Here is a 22,337-nt window from a genome sequence, read left to right as displayed (position 1 = left end):
TATATAATTCCGTGCTTTATAACTTCCTCGGACCAGGCAGAACGCATTGGCTACTCAAGAGAAGACGACTTGCAAGGATAATATTTATTGAGATTTGCTAGAATACATCCTAGCGTATTTGCAAACCTCGATTTTTCTCCACCCGTCCATTTACATTCTCCACGCGCCCATTTACACGCTTGGAAGTGAGTTCTATCTTGAGAATCTACAACACTTCAAACCATATTAAGTTGGAAACAAGAAATAACACCTGCCAAGTTAGAAACAAGAAAAAGCAAGCGCCCAAGCATCCAAAGTTAAGAGATTTACAAAGGACCGCCAGAAATTCGTGTACCGGAATTGAGGATCAGCCAGAGCATCTGCAACCACATCATCCTGCAAATCTAAAGCGCCAAAATGGAAAGGATGATAGCAGCACCTCTACAATTTTTTGCCTGGTAAAGGGCCCATGTATGTAATCCAGTCGTCAGAGAAATGCATCACCTTCCACTTCAATCTTGCTGATCAGGAAGCTTCTTGCAAGCTGTAGTCCAGTCATTAGAGAGAGAAGAAAGAGGAGCAACTCAGCTTCACGACTGTTAGAACAATCGCAGGAATGACTACATCCAACCTTGAAAAAAAAGTAAAAAAAAGAGCAGCTTCTACCATCCTTACGAGGACACTGCCGGCCCCTCCATTCCTGGTCTTCGAGAAATGGGATCCATTCAGTACTTTTTTATGATTGTAATTAATGTGAGATGATAACCAAACATGTTCTTAGCTTATTTAAGTGATTTTCGTTCCAGTAGGGTTCCAGTAGGGTTTAATCAAGCAATGCCAAAGAGGCCCTCATTGAGTGCAGATGAAAAATTGCTTGTAACTTACCATACAAAAACATGGTTGTACGCTACAACCCAGTTTTTTTATACCTTCGGAATCTTGGTTTCCAGTGCTGATCTTGGAAACATGACACTTTTTATAAATATCCTACTTATAACACAATTGGCAGATACCTGACAGAGGAGGAAGGTGCCAGCAAAAAATGAAAAACAGAGGAAGGTATATCAAATTGTCATTGTGACAGGGGTGATGGAATATTAAAAAAGAAACAGAAAAAGGGGAGTCCCTGTGAGCATGGTTTTATGACCCAACTCGAGTTGGGCACGAATGCAACTCGGACAAGGCAAGTCAGATTCAGCGCTACCTGAACTGGTTTGATATAATCAGTAGCCTCCCCAATCACTCCCAAATTGGGCGAGCCAGGCTGATACAGCCCCCACTCAGGCAAGTTGCAACTTCAGACTGAATGAGTTGACCCAAGTTTCAAGTCTATAAACCAGCTAGTGAGACACCAATAGTTCATAACCTCAACAAACACAATTGCCAAAAATAAAAAATAAAAAATTCTCATATTTATAATATTTAATGTTCAATGTATGTATGTGTGTGTGTGTGTGTAAAGTGTTCCTGAATATAGGTTTACTAGAGGTTCCATTGCACCCTGTCCTTCTGATTTGTCAGAAGCTTAACATAGTTTCGTTCTTGATTAATGTTCAATTAAAATAGTCTGTAATAAATGTTATTAGTTCAAGAAATAGATACCATTTGAACATTTCAGAACAACGGCATTACATAAAAGTAAGCATAGAAAGAGAGTATGGCAGGTTGTAAATATATTATATCCTCTGTTTTTCGGCACCGAAAACTCAACAGCTTCCAAAGAAACTTTGATTGTCATGAAGGCAGTCGCAGTTGAGAACATACCCTACAAGCAGCTTAGTTTCTTATGAGTTTCATATTCCAATCCTCATGTGGTTGAAATGTATTGAAATAAGTGGACTGTCATAAATCCTCTTCCCAAGCTTGTCGCTGTTAGTCATAGAGAAACAATAATTTTTTTTATTTTTATTTTTTCTATATTTCATTCACACCTGCAACTCTCCATCACATTAGTACAATGGAATATGAAAGAAGAATGATAAGAAGTCCCATTCCTGAGTGTTTTACCATCTTCGGGAAGTCATTGTTAGTATTGATGGTCTCCCATTCCTGGGTGTTTTACCATCTTCAGGAAGTCGTCGATAGTATTGGTGGGATCACCTGATCCAAACCAACAGATTTAAAGCTGGAGAGGAAGTACTTTACAAGATGTAGCCGACTGATCGGTCCAAATGAAACTCGATCTTTGGACCATGCCAACGTTCCTGAACTCCACTGCAAGAGGAAATGTGAACAAAGGAACATCTGCAGTCTGCACAAAAACCCAACTATCCTGATTTCTCATTATCTATGAACTGGAATGGACTACATAGTATTTATGCCACAATAAAATTTACATTAGTTGATCGGAGGATCTAGAGCACAAACAACAGGCTCAATGCGCCACCTGGCTACTTATTTCCCCTGAGAGTTTCGGTATAACAAAATCACCCAGCAGAGAAAGGAAGCCTCACCTTCGCCAACCCAAAAAATGGGGAATGGTCATGCCTGACTTCAGAATCCAGCACTGAGATGTTGCTTTTTTACAATGGACATGTGACGCAGAGCCAAGAGACAGTGAAGATGATAATTGATCCAAAGAGTCATGTTCTGTAACATCTATGATGGTTTCCTTTCTGCAGGACCAGCAGTCAAGACTCAAGATCCTGTGAGTCACACTGCCTTCGACGGTGGCCTGCTGACTGCTTCCAGGATCCTACTGAGTACCAACTTCACAGAGATGCATGTTACTGGGGGTGCTGCCTTCTCAGATTTGATCGAGCTGCCTAAGTCACCATTGTTACCAGATATTTTTTGGTTGCTCTTCTTGCCAGTGACTTTCTGTTCTGTGGCTATCGAAGACAGTGTTCTTGTTTTCTGGCTGGACAAGCTTATTTTCTTCATTATCTTCTTAGGAGACTTCCTTTCTGCTGGAAGCCGACGAACATGGGAGTTTTTAACCAGCCTCTCTTTATGATATACATGACTAGGAAGTGGTTTCTTCAGTGGAGGTTTGCTTTCAATATCTGAATACGGGAGAGGGTCAACCTCCTCTCCCTCCAATGCTGACGATGGATGGGGACGTGGGATCCGATGCATGGTCGTCCTTCTGGCGGTCCGCCAAACTGGGGGGAGTGCTTTATTTCCATCACTATCGAGGGATTCCTCACAGAATGCATCTGTAGAAAGAATAAGACCAGAGGAGCCATCTTCCAATATTTCTATTTGGATCGGGTGCCCGACAATAGCTTCCCCATTCAATCTGCTCATCAGAGAAACCAAAGGGACACGCTCTCCCTGATAGCTTGCTTGGACCTTCAAATCAACATCTATCAACATGGGTCCCATCCTGTCACCCAGAAGACCAGCATATATTGGGTCGAAGCAGTCATCTGACTCTTTCCGATAACCCCTTAGTGCTGCTTGAGATATCCGATCAGCTTCCCAGACAGATGGAGCCATCTCATGGGAATCCTGGTCCAAATCAGAGATCTTACTCCCTGCTTTTAACATTGACGGGTATCTTCTATTGCCAAATCCCAACATTTGGGTTTGTCCTAAATCATTCTCGATCAGATCACCCTCGTCATAAGCATAGTTTAACTCCTCATGCCTGCGGTAGACGCCTTGCCTCAAGGCCATTTGGCTATCCATTTTAGCCATCTTTATGATATCTCCCCCACCATCATAAAATGATCCTTGCATGGATCCATTGCACTTATCAGCTGTGTTGAAGGAATCTCTGCCATCAATTACCTCCATGGGCCTCTTGATTAAATTGCGAATATTGCGTTTCCCTTTCAACTGCCAATTGGACCCTCCCATATCAGCCGAAACAGTGGCAGCCTGCTCATGAGAATGAAGCTGGGAGACATAACTAGAAAGTTCAGACTCATCCAGCTCCTCATTGTCCATATTTCCTGGTTGCTCTGGGAGTTGAAATGCAGAGCCACCATGACTAACAGATCTTCCCAGGATTCTAGGCTCTGGAAACCAGCCAAAGAAACACACTGATCAGATAAGAAATGAAATTTCCAATAGTCCAGGGAAAAAAACAAATAAATGGAGAATTTACAAAGGACATGAAGCAAAACCACTCATTTAGCAAAAGAGGCAGCACCGGTAACTGAAACCGTTGCAAAGGTAAAATGATGAATCATACATGAGAATAAGCTAAAACTGATCTGCCAGAATGAGAAGCATAATGGAGAGAAAATTAATAGTCATAAAGAAATAAGAGCATGAACAATCTTCAGCAAAGACTTCTCTAATAACGAAAAAAAAAAATCATTATTACCAGATTCTCAGGTTAAGGAAGGAGCCATGACTACCACAATGGATGTATATATTATGAACTCCTTTTTTACAATTGATAAATCATTACTAGCTTTAAAAAAAAGGTACAATCTCATTGCTAAATTGGCATTGCCATTGTGCAAGCTGCCTTAAAAGCTTATGTTTAGATAAGAGACTGAAGACAACCCTCAAATTTATCAGCCATGAAGGCATGTCACATTTTTATTATTATTTATAATTAACAATAACTTGAAAACTTGAAATTCTATACTGGTAGTTGAAAAAAAAAACCCAGAAGTTCTATAGAGCAAAATAGAGCAGGAACCTCAATCCATTAAGGGCCTGTTTGATCTCTTTGAAATGAAGGTAAAAGAAAGGAAAATGGGATGAAATCATGTGGGTCTGTGTTTGATAAGGAAGAAAATCGACGGGAACAAATTTGAAAATTTCCCTCGAGAAATGTAATTCACCATGGAGGCGGCTCAATTGACAGGGAATTCTTATGATAATCCTTTGGGATATGAAAAGGAAAACCAGATTTGAAAATTGAATGCAGTGGAATGAATACCATCCCATTCAAGTATACTCCAACATGCTCCACTACTCTCCATATATATCCATCTCCCCAACTGTCTCGCCCTCGACAGTCACGGATGAAGGAATTACATGTAAGCAGCTACTTCCTACCAGAAATCTTCTACTTCAACCATGTTCATGGCACAGACATTCTCCTAGTGCAGTTCACTTCTTCTATGTGAAGCATGGAATGACACAAGGGTGTCATTCCTTAAACCACCTTCACTAATTGAACACCTCCAACAGAACCACTCTTTCTTCCTGACAGGAGACCAAGTTCTAACATACCCTCTACAAAGACACCATCTCACCTTAGACATTCTCATAGTGCAGTTCACTTCTTCTATGTGAAGCATGGAATGACACAAGGGTGTCATTCCTTAAATCACCTTCATTAATTGAACACCTCCAACAGCACCACTCTTTCTTCCTGACAGGAGACCGAGTTCTAAATCATACCCTCTACAAAGACACCATCTCACCTTGTTTTATTTATTTATTTTCTGAGCGGTGATAATTTTATTAAGAAGAGACCAAAGCCTAAAGAATTACAAAAGAGAAAAATATATTAAAAAAAAAAGGAAATACAAATTACAGATCCAACCAACTGTTAGGAAAATGGGCAGAAGCAACAGCCTTTGATGCTATCTCCCATTCCATAACATGCAGTTTAGCCAAATTGAAGAGCTCCGAGATTCACTTCTGATTATTGAAACATCGATTATTCCTTTCTTACCATATAAACCATATTCTAGCTAATAGACAGAGATGCCAAACTTTCTTCCCAATCTTTCCTTTGCCACCACCGTGCCAAGCCAAGAAGAAATACTCAATGGACTTCGGCATAACCCATGCTATGCAGAACAACTTAAAAGAAGCATTCCCATATCCTTCTTATGAACATAGTGAATAAAGAGGTGATCAACCAATTCCTCATTCTAACAACACAATAAGCACACACTTGGGAGAATCATCTTCCACTTGCGTAAGCTGTCAACGATGAGCATTTTATTTCTACCCACTAACCAAGCTACAGTGGCCACCTTTAGAGGAACACCATATCGCCGCACATGAGCTGACTGACCCCATCAACACTTGCCCCACTACTCATCATTTTATATAAATTTTTTACTAAAAACTTGCTGGATTTTTCTTCTAAACATCTCATCGAATCCCTTTCTGAAACAACTGGATGCACCTTACTCAACATATCCAACAATTTCAACGACTCCACCTCTACATCATCTAAACTTCTCCAAGGAGCCCAAATAACTTCCTCTCCATGGAAAGAGAAGCAACTTGCTACCATCGTAATTGCCACTATCAAAATCCCCGCCAAACAGAGGAATACCTCACTCAACTTTTGCTCCCTCAACCATACATCCGCCCAAAACCTAATCTCCTTTCCGTTTCCCAAGGAAAACCCCATCCCTTTCCAAACCTTAGTTTTCAACGAACCCACCAATCTTCAAAGAAACGATGCCCTATACAACGACAAAGGATCCCGCATTTATTTCCGCACCAATGTTTTATTCCCACACCCATGAATGACTCCTTATCTGAATTCAAATTCTCACTTTGTTTTATTCGTGAAACAATGCACGACTCTTAAATCCTGATCTGAATTGGAAGCTGTATTTCTCTTGTGGTAGCATACTTTCCGGAGGACTACACTGGCAACCTCTTCACCAGCTTCTAAAATTGCTCAAAGGCTCAACTTCTCAACTGAGAAGGTTAGATTCAGTAACCAGTACCCAATCCTGACAGTAGAAGTTGTAATATATACTCTTTGCCTCAATAATTTCTTCCCTTTTAAGCATTTCATAAACTGAATGCAACAATGAAAATACTTCCAAAACTTTGCTCGTCCATTGCATGCGTTGGGTTGGAAGTCAAATACTGCATTGCACTAAGGAAAACATTTTCTACTGTATCTGGATTTAAAGACCTTCACACAAAGTAGATGCTAATTGCTATTCCTTGCCCCCAATTTCTTCTTATCTAATTAAAAGTATCTGTAGGCGATCTATTCAAGTAGATGCCAACACCCAAAATAATTCCCATCTTCTCTACATTTTATAAGTCCTGTCGGTACTCATTATTTTACTAATCTCTCCTCTTTCTATCAATACAACATAATTTTCGAAAAAAAAAAAAAAACAACATAATTTGGTGGTGGTTGTAAAGAACAATTACATAAATGTATATTCAAAGTGACCCATGTGTCAATTTTTCATGTGAAATTCTGCGAAGTCTGTATGTTCAAGGGCTTCTGAATGGCCGATTGTGACCAAGAAGATGCAGATAGTAGTGCGTCCTTGCAACACCTGCAGCTTCAAGGCTCTGTGTTGGCCATGGGCGAATATTTCTGCCCTACATGTGCTGTAACCCTAGATGCATAGGAAATCCCCAACTGCTAAGGTTCAGAGAAAAAAATTATATGAGTATATGTATGTATGCATGCGTGTGGTTGTGTATGTACAATGCATGGTTGAAAACAGGGTCAAGTTGACTGTCTTTTTTGGTCATTTGATGAGAAGAACCGTATGCTGAAATCCTAGTCTGCTCCTCGTTGGCCTCTTAGATGTTCATATTACATCCCATTTTGATTATTTATTAGTAGGTCATTCTGGTGGGTGACCAAACTAATGTGGAGGATAAATGGGAAATGATGCTTATGAATCTGTACGCAAGGACGTCTTTTTTGGACTGAAAGGAATCCTGTAGTCATGGATGATTTCTGTGTTTATTTGTTGCTCGACACTACTTAACTTCAATGACACACATAGAGGTTATATGTAATATTGCACAATGTGCCCATTCTTTTAACCACTTCATGCAGGTAGTGAATAGTTATGTTGCCGTTACTAAACTTAGGAATGGGGAGGAAATTGCGCCCAAGTTGTAGTGGTCATAAGAATTACCTATGTGTTTGTTTAACATGGTTGTCCCACTAGTGCATGGTTCTCTCTATTTTGTGAAATGATTTATGCTGAGAAGATGATTGTATGTATTTTAGGTAATGGGAAAGTGATGTGCTGTATTTGTGGCTAACAACCAAGCATATATGCATATATGCCTCTTGGGAGGCGTGCAATCAACCAGTGAATGGGTTCTTACAATGCAGCTTCAGATCCTTTTGGACCTTCGTCAAGGTGGAGTGTGCTTGGCTCACCTACTTTGGAATGGCATCAATTTCGCACAACACAGGATGAAATCTCAGAAGATTTCACTATGGTAGTGCAACAAATGGCGAGTATTGAAGTTGCTGATTACACCGATGTCGTATCTACAACTCGTGTTGGCTTCACTATCTGTTCGCTTTGTGGGTTGCTGTATTGCTCATAAGTGTGCTCATCATCTTCTACTTTCAACACTTTAGTAGTTGGTTCAAGAAGTCTCCCGCTCATTAGATGAGCTGGTGGAGACAGTATGGTGTGTGCGAGTGATCCAGGGTTCAATCCCTGGCAGTGTTAACTTAAAAACAAAAAAACAAAAAGCAAAAGCAGTTAGTTGAAGGATGGGAGTGTGCATCGATTTGGGGTAATGAGAGGAATGGGGTTTTCACATGGAGCTATTTCTGAACATCTACAACATGCTTCCTAAACGAGCTCCAAGTGATTTTGGTTTCTGGTACAGTCTATGGATAGTATATCCATTTCCTCTGGTGGGACTTGTGGTATTTTCTAAAACTTTCTTCCTTTGGTTGTAACATGTACACCTGAAATGTGATGTAGATGATGGATATTGTACATATTCTTGCAGAAGTTATGTTCTTCCTATGTGCTGGTCAAGCGTGGACATTGTTATTACTTACAAGGTTGTGAATACTTGCTTCATTTTGGACTCAAGGAAATGGGAGCATAATATTGTCGCGCTCTTCTGTATTTCGTAGCTGTGGTTTGTCTTATGTGGTACGAATTGGCACCATACAGCATACGTGGTCCAGAAAGAAACGATTACCACTTGGTACATCTTCACCATATGGCCCGTGTATGGAATGATGACATTGCATGCAACTGCCTTATGCAAATGGACAAATGATGCCAGAAGCCAGTGACAGTCGCCAGTATGGCGGGCCGTACGGATGTTGGCCATGAAAGTGTACGTTACCATCGAGATCCTAGCAATGCATTACCACTTGTTGGAATGGGGATGCAGCAGTGTAATTTGGATTCACTCCCTTTCATGCGTTACTTGCAAATCAAACATGTTGGTTTGACTTTCAAAAAGTTCACCACTGGATTTCCACAACTATCAAACAACCTGAGAGTAGGCTTCCTCTCCATTTCAATGATGGCAGAAATAATAAACGCAGTCTCCTTTTCTTTCTCACACCATCCATGTTATCAAACAGGACCTAAGGCAACAAATAGACAATTCTGGTATAAGGGTCTGTACAACTACACTTTCTTTCACCAACACACCTGCCAAAGCATTGGCTTCCCAAGTAAAATATCATACCCGGAACTGAGAACAAAGTCCATTTAATAGCTCGTATCTCCTGAACTAGAGCAGCTAGCTTTCATGGAATGGGCCCACTGCCGATTGCCCAAGTCACATAGTCACCCTCAACTATAAGGAGAACCCCAAAGGAGCCAAGAAGAAGTTAATTCCAATTTTGCTTCGCCAAGAGCTTGGCAAAATTGTTATCCCTGATTCCCAACATTTCAGAAAAGACAGAGAATTCATGACACTATTAATGGCTGATTATTTAGCTTCGATTTGAGTGAGTCAAAAAGAGAACCCTACAGCAGATGAGAACCAAGTGCAAGCATGTAAAATGTGTCAAATGAATGATAGTGTGAATACCTCTATTCCAACTTCCTACAGGATATTGTGAATCTCAAACATGAAACAAGCTATTAAATACCAAATCCATAATCACCAAAGAAGTAAAAAATCAATCTAGAAATAGAATGACCAACTTTAGTAATGCAGTCTCCTAAGAAGAATATATCAGGCTAAGCAATATGAACACATCCAAAGGAGCATTAATTTTTCACCTGAAAGTACAGCTGCCTCTTCATCCATGTCAGGATCTGAATAATCTGTCTCAGAATCAGATTCCCGCGCCTCAATCAATCCAGAGCTTGTATTTTCTTCTGCCAAAGAACCAGGGTGAGGAAGATGAGTATCCATTCCAAATTGGGAAGGAGACACCTTCATCTCATCTGAAGGAAATCCGGTGTGATCCAAACAATCATTGGACTCAACTGGCAGATAGACACATCTGCTCCTTTTTGACTGGTATATTGCATCTGCCTGCTCCTTTTCTCCTTGCACAGAGATAGACACAGTAATACCATCAGATTGTATTGTCCGGAAGTCTGGTAATTTTGCACTACTCTGCAATACTTGAACAAGAGGTCGGCGTCTATCACGTTTCTTAGTAAGGGGTTCCTCAGTCAAACCACCCTGTGACTTTCTCATTTTGGCAGCAGAAGAAGTCTTACCAATACTGGCATGTTTTGTCGTTCCGATGTTGTGCCCGCCACTAGGAAGAGCATAGGCACAATCATCAGCTGAAACAAGTCCTTGGGAACTCCCATAAGCGATAGATGCAGAAAGCTTTCTCTTTGATGGAGCAATTCTAAGTCCAAAGTCCTGCAAACCTCTCATTCGAGGTATGGCTTCAGACTTATCATCCTCCCAGCTTTTTTGTTTTGCATGCCTAATTTTTTGAGCAAATTGAAGATTGCTCATGCTCTGTCCCTCGCAAGATGAATCTAGTCTCTTTGAAAGTGGTTGTGTTTTGAGATTGATATATTTGCACTGATCCCTTGTCTTATCATTCCCAAAGTAATTTTCTGAAGGAGATCCGCTGCCCAACTCTTTTCTCAAAGCAGCAGGCACTTTATAGCTCGTATAGTTAGAAGCAATGCCTAATTTCTGCTGTTTCTTTTCAAAATGCTGCCTCTCGAGCTCAAGAGCATGAAGAATGGCATCTTCCCTACGTGCATATTTCTCTCTTTTCTTTATCGGAATGCCCTGGGATGACTCAGCCCTTTCAATAGAATCATCAAACTCCCCACATCGAAATGCTTTCACACGTTTTGATTTCTCTAAATTGTACCAATCCCTGGACAGATAAACCCAAAGCACAAGGCACTTCATAACAATAAATGAAGGAAAACATAGTAACACCGAATGCCTTTCTCATAAAAAATTAATAACAGACAAGCCAAGTCTCCAAAAAGATACGAAAACATAAGCATGGCAACAGGTGGGCCTGGGGTTGGTCAGGACTGGATTTTGAACTGCTTGGGACAGGCCTAAGAGCTGAGCCTATTCAAAATAATTATTGATTTTGCTAGGTCCAGGCCTGCCCCATTGTTAGAACTATCAAAATGTAGTGTTCCCATAAACTTTTGAGGTTGATCATGCACAGGTTCTGGAACAAAATCAATCAAGAAAAGATATCTAAGGCAACAACTACATGGTCAATGTGAAGAACAAGTTTCAAATGTTGATGTAAACTAGAATAAGTAGAAGATATAGAACTAGAAAATATAAGAGGCGTACCACTTCCATTATAGACTGCATGAAAGTCTTAGAAGGAATGCAAACCCCTCACGTATGAGCTCACAACACACTCATTTCTTCTTCTTCTTCTTCTTCTTCTATATTCCTCAAAAAACAAGAAAAATAAATCTCATTTTTTTATAGGGTCCTAGGATAATTCATTAAAAAAGGATCCTATAGACATCCCATTTTGGTGTCCTACTGAGAATAAAACAAATGTGCAATTTGTGCAAGCATGACAGAGTCCACTTTTTCTTCTTCCGCCTCCTTTAAATTTTTTTTTTTTTTTTTTATATTTAAATATTTGCAACATTTAAGCCCCATTGCTTTCTTCAGATCTTTTGGGATCTGGTGAAGAGGGATCCGATGGACTTTTTAGAAGAATTTTATGCAGATGGCACTATTCCATTAGAGTTGGGTGCTTCTTTTGTAGCATTCATTCCCAAGGTTGAGAGTGCAAAGGAACTCAAGGATTTTCGGCCGATGGGTCTCATAGGCAACCCTTACAAAACTCTTACCAAAGCTCTAGCTTCTAGACTCAAGAAGGTTGTAGGGAAATTCATATCTCCGAACCAAGGGGCTTTTATAGAATGTAAGAAGATCTTGGATATGGCTTTGTTTGCGCATGAGTGCCTATATTCTCGGTTCAGGCAAAAGAAGGCAAGGGTGGTTTGCAAGTTGGACGTAGAAAAAGCGTATGATCACATGGAGTGGGATTTCTTGGATTATATGCTGGGGCGGTTGGGTTGCGGCTTCAAATTGAGGAAATGGACTCGTTCATGCATGGGATTGGCGTCTTTTTTGGTTCTAGTCAACGGATCCCTGAAAGGTTTTTTTAAGGCCTTGTGAGGCCTTAGACAAGGGAACCCTTTGTCCCCCTACCTCTTCTTAGTTATTGCAGAAGCTTTCAGCTGCATGCTAGTTCGAGCGCAAGAAGTGGGTCTTTTCTTCAGCTTCTCGGTTGGAAACTCTTTGGTTCTGGTCTCTCATCTTTAATTTGTTGATGATATGCTTATTTTCTATGAGGTAGATCCAGTCAAGGCAGAATACTTGAGGAAAGTCATCATGTGCTTTGAAGCAGTCTCTGGGTTGAAAATCAATGCTTTGAAAAGCGAGTTATTGGGAGTTCATGTTCCGAGGGATGCACTGTCCAGATTAGTGTGTTCATTCGGCTGTAAGGTTGGATCGTTTCCCGCATCCCACTTAGGCCTTCCACTTTGTATTGGGAAACTAGCGATTCACCTATGAGACAAGATAATTGAAAGAATAGAGAACACTCTCTCAAAATGGAGAAGCCGCTATATGTCTCTTGGAGGCCAGATCACTTTGATCAAAATTGCATTTTCGAATACGCCTCTATTCAAGTGCCCTCAAGTGGTGCTAGCAAGGTTGGAAAAACTTAGAAGAGATTTTCTTTCGAGGGATTCCGATGAAGGATTCAAGTTTCATTTGTTGAACTGGAAGGAGGTTTGTAAACCTATCCACCAAGGTGGGGTGGGCCTATGCCGAATGTGGCTCTCCTTGGTAAATGACTTTGGAGATTTGGTACGAAAGAAGGAAGTATGTGGCATGAAGTTACGGAACCCTCCTAGGGGGTTGGGAGACCAAGAGGTCTTCTTTGTATAGAGGTCTGTATGTTTGGAAAGTGGTGATGTCGTTGAGAGATTTGTTTTGGCAAGTTGTGGCTTTCTTGATGGGGGATGGGTCTAGGATCCAATTCTGGGAGGATTGTTGGTAGGGTGATAGTGCGCTCCGCCCCAATTTCCCTTTTGGCATGCTAAGTGCCTTCCCTCGATGTGACGGTGGCGGATTGGTATTCTAAGATTAGTTCTTCGGTTGTGTGAGCCTCCCTTCCTGGAGAAATCCTTCCGATGAAGAGGCAACGGATTTCACTACTCTTTTGAGTCGGATGCAGTTGGTTTATCCGCAAGAAGGTCTTGACTCGTGGGTGTGGACACTGCACAGTTCAGTTCATTTCTCGATTAAGTTGTTTTTCGAAAAGATTCAGCCTCATCAGTCCATTCTTCAAGATCGACATGCCTTTCATTTTTGGTTTTACGGGGCACCTCCAAAAGTTGTCACTTTTAGTTAGTATGTGGGTTGAAAGAAGGTTCTAATGACCACTGTTTTAAATATCGACGATATCGGCCGATATATCCCACGATATATCTTGTATCCCACCAGTGCGATACGAAATGCACAAGTAGTGCGATATATCCCACATGTTCGATCTAGTGAGCATTTTCAAATTTTGATGCTCTTATTTTCTGTAAATCATGTTAAATTAGTTTCAAATTGTTACAAATTCATGATTTTTCATGCATATTTTCATGTTATGCATGAAAAATCATGGATTGGGAGCTACGATTTCAAGATTTGAAGGAGATGGGCCGAGTTGCCAAAAATTGAAAAAAATTCAAAATTTTCAATTTCTCACAAATCGTTTGCGATCTGTGTTCAAACATCACATCAAATATGTTTGTGACCTAATCTAGTGATTCTTCTTTTGCTTTTGAATGTATTGCTTGTGTTTCCACACGTCTTCTTACATTTATAAATTATATGAATAGACATTGAATAAAATTGCATCAATTTAGCTAGATAACGCATAGATTAGGACCCCATACAAAGAAAACATATTATGTGTACTTGTTTTTTGTAATGTTTTGATTTATAAGTGTGTATTGATGTCTTTTTTAACAATCACCGAAGTTTCATCGAAAAATTCAACCAATTTCCCAATGTTTCCCCATGTTTCCAACAACAGTGATACATCACATGATACAACTGATATATCCCATACGATAATCGATACGTGTCTGTATCCCAAGAATGCGATACGTAACGCGATACCGATATTTCGAACACTGCTAATGACTGACAACTTACAAAAGAGATCTATGTTGATCCCTGGCATGTGCTGTACATGCAACTGTGAAGTAAAAACTGTTGATCACCACTTTATTTTTTGCTCGTTTGCGATAGAGATTTGGGATCACTTTCTTGCAGAGTTCGAGGTTAAGTGGTTGATGCCGAGGATAGTTCGAGATCTTCTTTGGATCTGGAGGAGGTAGTAGCGTTGTAATACAGGGGCATTTTCACACTCGGCTCAAGTGGGGTGGCCTGTGGGATGCAAGGGTACACTCGGAGTGGGCAGCCCATGCGAGGCGGGCCCCACCCATGTGAGGCGGGTGGCTCGTGTGAAGCGGAACGCATGTGATATGGGACCCACGAGGGGGGTTCGGCCAAGGAGCTAACCCATGGGATGTGGGGCATGGGTTTTTGAGATAAAGAGATTGATTCGACACGCTCTATCAATTCAAATTTTTAGAGCAAGTGGTCAGTTGTCCTGCGTCAGGTTGTTTATTGCTCAAAATGACACCTTTCTTTGTTAACTATTTGGTGGGCCTTGTGGGGAGAGAGGAATAGGTGGCATTTTCAGAATCCGTCTAGATCCAACCAAGCAATCATTCTTGGAGTTGTTTTGTTGCTGTCAAATTGGACAGGGCTGTATTCTCTTTCCTTTTTACCAGTTTTTGCAGGTTGTAGTTTGAGCTTTATATTATCTGTTTTTTGCTTCTTTGTTTTGTTGTTTTCCATTTTCTAATAAAATTATCATCCTTCAAAAAAATAAAAATAAAAATTCAATGTCTTTCACCTGTTTGCTTCCATACCCTTTGCATGCGCAACCTTGCAATAATCATGTATCATTTAGGCCTTAGATTGCATCTAGGAAAGTCTCCTTCAAAAGATGACAATTGAGCATGATAAAAAGGTGGATCACATCGCAAGCCTTCAAGCGGGTGGCGAACCAAATGGGACCCTACATGCCAACCCCAGCCACCAGAAGCAGAATTAAAAAGAAGGGAAAGACATTATTATTATTATTATTTTTTTTAAAAGGCCACCACAATGGTAACACAGTTATTGCCATGTGGATAGGTTTTCAAGGGGGTAGCAAGGCGGTAAGGGTGACAATGGGCCAGGTAGCTGACCCAACCAGCCTTGAGCAAGGCTTGGACCTACTAGCTTCATCCGTGGCCTAATCAATTTTTGGACCAGACTCGGGCCACAGTCATTTTAGCCTAATCCAGCCTGGTAAAGGGTGGCAATGGGCCAGGGTGAGGTTGGCCCTGCCCCCTAAGTTGATTCCATTCCTCTAGAATTGATTAACAGAAGATTAGGAGTATTCAATCAAATTCAATTTTCAGTTTGTGTTGGGTGGGCTCAGGTATGCCATAGGCCCAACCATTTTTTTGGGCTCGAGCCTTGGATCAGCCCATTGCCACCACTGTAAGGCAGTGACAAAGCTGTTACTGCCGCTCTAGCCTGTTGCTGCCTGTGATGATCAAGGTGGCGATAATAAGGTTATTGTGACCATGGTCATAGTAAGTCTTTTAGGTGGAGCCCACTTTACCAGTTCGGCAAGTTTTGAAGTGTTGTACCACTGCAATGGCAAAATGCTTTCCCACCACCTTGGTCATTTTTTGTGGATGTATGTCGACTTCTCTAGAATCTTCCCCACGTGGTCTATGCACAATTTGCACCAACTTTGGACTTGTCCCCAATAAATTTAAAAAATATAAAAATATTTTTTTATAAAAAATCCAGTCTGAAAACACTAGAAGAGAATAGTACAAATAACCAACACTGCTTCCCTTTCCAGCACATCTCCTCTCATAGATAAAAGCTTAAAAGGGGAAGTGTCGTGGTTGGAAAAGCTTTGGGTGAATTATAAACCTTGGTTGTGGAATCCTTGGGGCCAAAAATCTTAGATGTAATCTTTCAAAAAAAAGAAAATTTAAATTTTAAAAAATAATTTAAAAAAAAAAAAAAAAATCTTAGATGTAAGGGAGAATGGAGGGCCAAAGTTAAAGGCTTGATGAGGACGGGCCCTAAGGTGAGATTTAGTTCCCCTCGGTTGTAAATCGTAGGTTTTTTTTTTTTTTTTCATGCATACTCATGCATACACCTTTTCCCCCCACAAATTGCACACTACTGACATCAGAGCTGATTGAATCATCAAGATGACCCTGTTAGTAATGAACTTCAACATTATATATCATAATAGTGAAGATCCCAAGCAATCCACATATAGGCAGAAATCAAATTAAACATATCAGGCTTGTTTACCAGGGGATCAAGCAATGTAAATCTCATAAAACTAAGAATAATACCGATTAGATCATTTATCTCATTTTTCTTTTGTTTTTAGTATGCTTTTGGACTGGCCCAAAGGTCCATGTCTCATAGGTCCTAGTATAAACATCATCATCATCTTCTTAGCCTTCTCCCAGCAATTTGGGGCTGCGTTCCAAGAATGTACTAGTGAGTAAAGTAATTCATCATACATGGGTTTTCAAGGCTGCATTTTCTAAGTTCTCTTGTGAGTAAAGTGATCGAAGTAGGAACGATCCAATATAAAGTGGAGTGAAAGCATATACCTGATGCTGTAGCACTTCATACAGGGAGGCGATAACCCAGCAAACTATCTTTCGACATTATAAAAGTCAATGGGTTCATCTTCATCTTAAGAAAAATGATTCCATTGTGTGGGAAGCTTGATTAGTTTTTTCTTGGATGTGTTGCTTTTGTTAGCATTTGTCTTGATAAGCACAAGATATGTATTCAATCCCTAGCATTCAAGGTTCTAAGGCTTTGGGGAGTTCAAGGTCTCTTATGTGGAGTTATGTTGGTGATTGAGAATTTAGTAGTTTCTCAATAAAGGGAAGCCTTCAAATGGGTAGGAAATTTTTACTGACGATCCACAGACAACAAAGTCATGTGGAAAGTCTGGTGAGGTCTCATGAGGTGAGATGGTGAGGTTTACCACAGGCACAGCAGTTACGAATTCCAAACAACTCAATGGATAAATCATGAAGGCGAGCTTTGTCGCTGACTGGGTGCAGAGAAGGCATGCATGCTGAGGCAAGTACGATGTGTCTCAAACTGTTTGAAATTCTCACTTTAATAGAAGCTATTGGAAATTGCAATCAGAACTGAATTTTCAAATCAAAGCACGTCAGGTTACTTTCTCCCCTTGATTTCTGGCTGGTTCTCGATCATTACCATTCACCCATCTAATTATGTTACGAGAACCCTGTTCAATATGATGAATAAAAAGAATCAATATTTTGGACAAAACAATGGCCATGCAGATGAGTTTCTGCTTCTACAAAGGTTGCATCTTTGATCTGAGGGAAAGTTCAATTCTTCAATTCCACATAAAAGCACCATTACCATCCCTTATGAGACTTGGGTTTACTCATCTAAGAAGGAAAAAAAAAAAAAACACTTTTAGATTTTCAAGTTTTAGAAAATTACACTAGTAGGAAGTATTTGGTGTGAGAGTTTTATCCTAATTGGGTAACTTAAATCTTGGTTTCTAGGGAAGGCAGAAGAAGACCTCTATTTGTAGAGTGTGCCAGAATTGAAACCCTAGGTCACTTTCACAGGATGAAGTAGTTTCTTGCAGGTAGTGGAGACTTCTCTTCTATGATAAGAGGTGTGTTAAGTTAGTAAGAGAGCCTTTCCAGAAACATTTTGTGATCTTTTCATCATTCTAATAAAACTGAGGTTCAACCGTTCACAGAAACTAGTTCTCTTGGTAGTGAACTTGTGATTTTAGTGCTCGCTCGGAGCTCTGCTTTGGTGGATTGTGCCGCGGCATCTCCATGTGTTTGGGGGTGTGCATGTGGGTGGGTGTATTGCATTCAGTAATCCACCACATTGCATCATGGAAATTGGCGTGAATCAGCACGGAAGATTTTATCAGCATGCAGAACATTTTCCAACAAAATTTTACAGAAAATGGCTCGAAATTTTTTTTTTTTTTAAAAAAGTTAAAAATCTTACACGCTTGCGTCTTCCCTTCCGAGGAGCTTGACCGGTGTTCCGGATCTCGGCGACATGACATGGGAAGCCGAAAGCTCGTCGGGTCCGAGGATCCGACCGGGCCACCACGACCCATTCCTCCGCCGCACCCAGACGATCGCCCCTACACTGCAATCGATCCCGAGCCCACCTTCCAGACCTTCCGAAATCCCCATCTCTCTCTCTCTTTCTACCTCCCTCTACAGCCAAACTCTATGAAATAAAAACAACAGAGCCAAACCCTAGAATCCGAGCACAGGACAGATGCTCGTCGTCCGGCAGAGGAGAGAGCGAACAAGTAATGACGCCAAAGGATCAGGAAACTTCCGTTTGTGGTGGATCCGTTGGATTTGGGGTTTCCTTCGCTGGATTTCAGGGTTTCCATTCAAAAAATAAAGGATTCCATTTCTAGGGTTTTGGAAGAGCTGCTTCATCTTCGATTCTCCAAAGGACGAGGTTTTCGCTTTTGGGATTTGCAGACATCTCTCATTCCCTCCCTCCCTCCCTCCTCGGGTTATCGTAACCTCAGGTTCGAACCACCGGTTAGGTTTAAAAGAGAAACTGTGGTCCTCTGTGCATAATATCCTCGGTTTTTTTTCCCAGTTAGTACAAGGAGAGTTATTTGATACTCCGATGGCGTAGGATGCTTGATACGCAGTCACTCCGAAATCGTAAACATGGCATGCAACAAATCAAACTACAAACCGGAGAAATTTTGGCACCGTCTCTAACTCACAGTCCCAGGATCAGATTGGTTGAATAATCCCAACCATTCATGAACACTTTCGAGCCCAGCCATGTCCACGTGGGATTAGAACAGCAAACCTAAGCTTGAGCTTTGAAATTTTTGATTGGGCTTGGACCTCGAACCGTCTGATCAAATTTTGATAAAATCGCTATTGACCATTTGAATTTGCCTATTCTATCCGGTAATTAAGTGAGCCAGACGCCAAAAAGAATTGAAGTAATGAAACCAGCCTTCCACATTCACGATAAATGGGTAGCCTTGATCGGAATGGCATATTCGTAGGTATAACACGTGTACATACGTTGTCAGGTCAGGTAGGCAGCCAGGTTTAGGTAAAGCTAAAATGACTTGAGCCCAACCCAGCGTAATAACTGATTGTGGCATCCATGCAAGGTTCCAGTCAAGCTAAGTACTTCCAAGACCTGCCCAAAGCCAGAACTTTACTGTTAATCAATCTTGCCTTTCATTCGTTTGAATCTTGACCGTTGCTTACTTTCTTCGCGTAGAGGAGTTATTTAGAGCGTGGCGGTCCATCAACGTAGAAACAAATAAAACATGGTCTGCATTACTGAACCATTGGCCCCGCTTGTCTGGTCCTAAAACCTTAGGACCTATTTGGCCGGACCGATCCCACGGTGCTAGAAGGGATGGGATCACGATATCCCAGGATATACATGACGAGCCAAACAAACATGATGAGCTTGATGAGCTTGTCACGAGATATAAGCAATCCTATGGATTTTAAAACAATCCACTGACATCACCATCATTACCTTAAAATTGATCCCATCTCTTGGTTGGACGGATTGGTAGGTAAAATCTCAGAATATGCCGGGCATGCTAAACAGACCCAGTAAACTTGTCCCGGGATATAGCAATCTCATGGATCTTAAACCAATCCACTAACACTATCATTATTACCTTAAAATCGATCCCATCCCTCCTAATCCCACGGGATTCGCTCGGCCAAACAGGCCCTTAGTTAGAGCTGGGCATCGGACCGAGTTGGATCAGATTGGGTCCAACTCGGTTCAGTCCGAAATCTAGCCGAGCCGATCCGAATCCGATCCGATCCGATCCGGGACCGAGTTCGGAACACCTAAATCAAACCAATCCGATGCACGGTTGACCTGACTCGAACTGAGTACGACTCGGTCAAGGAAACCGAGTCAGATCAGGTTGGGTACTATTCGGATTTTTTTAATGGTGAAAATCATTATCCTCGCTGCTATTTTCAGTTTGGTCCATTTCAGCTTTAGATATAATTCAATTTTTTTCCTAATACTCTAAAATAATCACTAAAAATGGATAAACGGTGTGGATATAATAAATACATCATTGTGGGGCCCCATGTAACGTTGATCTTATTTGAGCCATTCGTATAACTCGGAGCTCGAGGCGCTAGCTGTATTAACGTGCTGCAGCTATAACGTGCTTTGCACGAAAGAGCTCCTATTGACGTTGGCAAGTTCTGTGGGTTTGATCATGGGGTATATGTTATATCCAAATCGTCAATCCATTTGGCGAGCTCGTTTTAAGGCTTGTGACGAAAAATAAAATAGATCTACCTATCAAGTGGACCACACTGAAAAAAGCAGCAGGGATTGAACGTCTACCATTCAATTTTTGGGGTCACAATCTCACAGAATTTTGGGATCAATTTGAAATTTGTTTTGCCTCTTAATTTAGGTCTTTGTGACCTTAATAAACAGATTGGATGGAAAATAAACGTTATGGTGGGCCCTACGAATTGTTTAACAGTGAAAATCATTCTTTGCTGCTATTTGTAGTGTGGTTCAAATGGTCTTTGGATATGATTCATTTTTTAGACAATACTATACAATGATTTTTAAAAATATATGAACAGTGTAGATATGATAAGTGCATCACCGTGGGCCATATAACTTTGATCTCCTTTCAACCGTTCGTACAACTCGGAGCTCTAGGAGCGTTAGTGCTCGTCTTCGCATGACACGTTCCTATAGCTACATCAGCCTACAACAGCTATATAGTTGTGTATGGTACACCAACGAATCCTTTCTTATTATACACAGTAAACTTTATTGAGGCCCACCATGAATTCATGTGGTTTATCCACATTGTTCATTCGTTTTTCCATATCATTTTAGTCGTTAAACCCAAAATTGATACATATCCAAAGCTTAAGTTGACCATACCTCAGGAAAAAGTAAAATCATTATAAGAACCATTTCGAATCGTGTCGGATCCATTCAGATCGGATCGGTCCGAATTGACCACAACCCGATTTGGATCAAAAAAATATTGGATTTGAATGGCCTTACCCAATCCGCATTAATCCAGACTATCGGTTCAGTTCGGAACGGGTCAGACCGGGACGGATCCACCGGACCGGATCATTGGCCCTACCCGTTGTATACTATGATATCCTTGGTTCGATGATCCCATGACTCGGGTTTAAACGATTCTCGGCCAGGGGTAATGTATCATTGAGCAATGAGTACGTATAAGTGGGGCCATGGGGGTCTGATCTAATGGTCCTGACCATGGATAGATAACGGCACAAAATCATATCTGCATGTACGATCGTTATCCTTAGATCCATGGCCACCAAATAGACGGTTGAGAAAATTTGCAGCTAGGATGGATAAACCTTCGAACCAGAAGGGCATCTGGGCATCTCCATCCACGGTGAGGATCATCATTCAATTGTCTGAAATAATCAGACAGTGGGGCCCACTAGTAGCAACTTAGTGACCGAGGATAGTACGTCGGGTCGAGTTGCAAGGTGTCTTCAAGTCGACTGTGAACTTCCTACTGGAAATGATACGGCAGAGCCGGAAAAGCGAAACATGGTTTAACCATCTTCACACGGTACACTTGGCAAGAGAACGTATCAATCCGGACCGTTCATACACTGAGTTCCTATCATGAATAGCCCATGTTTCAAAAATCATGCCAATTAGACAATCTTGTCCATCACATTTATGCAATCGATAGGAAAATCATCACATACCATTGCTTTGAAGCCTACCTCTTAAATGGATAGGATAATCAGATGCGTGTTTGTACGGAAAATATTAATCCAAAGTAGGGAAAAGTAGATGGACGGGCCCGATTGATTTATTATCCTACTACTTGTACTAAGAGTCTGCCGTACCACATTCCATCCAGTTCTACGGGCCCACTATATCATCTCCCACGCCCTTACTGCTCGATAGCGTGAAGGAGCCCTCCTTCGAGGTTCACTCGTGCCAACATGTCTTACGTGTTAGAGTCTCCCGTTTATCTGTTACGTAGAACTGTGAGTTCATTGATCGAAACTTATTCTGGTCCATTCATCAGGTGGGCCATGCTCGGGTGGGGAAAACGTAAAGTTAGA

General features: G+C 41.1%; 1 protein-coding gene across 2 annotated transcripts; it reads right to left on the bottom strand.

The window, feature by feature from the left end:
* Positions 1 to 1,804: 1,804 nt before the first annotated feature.
* On the bottom strand, positions 1,805 to 18,743 carry LOC131233923 (uncharacterized protein At1g51745-like). Of its 2 annotated transcripts, XR_009165415.1 has the most exons (4): positions 18,211 to 18,743; positions 9,837 to 10,912; positions 2,433 to 3,944; positions 1,805 to 2,230 (listed from the first exon to the last, which is right to left on the bottom strand). XR_009165415.1 is itself a non-coding variant. In XM_058230787.1 (3 exons), the coding sequence occupies exons 1-3, from the start codon at positions 18,402 to 18,404 to the stop codon at positions 2,632 to 2,634; spliced, it is 2,583 nt and encodes an 860-aa protein (XP_058086770.1). In that variant the 5' UTR covers positions 18,405 to 18,743; the 3' UTR covers positions 2,232 to 2,631. The 2 variants fall into 2 exon arrangements, 1 of the variants encoding a protein (XP_058086770.1); XM_058230787.1 differs by lacking the exon at positions 1,805 to 2,230 and having other exon boundaries at positions 2,232 to 3,944.
* Between the last annotated feature and the right edge of the window lie 3,594 nt (positions 18,744 to 22,337).

The sequence above is a fragment of the Magnolia sinica genome, chromosome 18 (genome assembly GCF_029962835.1).
Source record: "Magnolia sinica isolate HGM2019 chromosome 18, MsV1, whole genome shotgun sequence".
NCBI lineage: Eukaryota > Viridiplantae > Streptophyta > Magnoliopsida > Magnoliales > Magnoliaceae > Magnolia > Magnolia sinica.
Note: the sequence above shows the minus strand (reverse complement) of the source record. Positions and strands in the feature narration are given on the sequence as shown.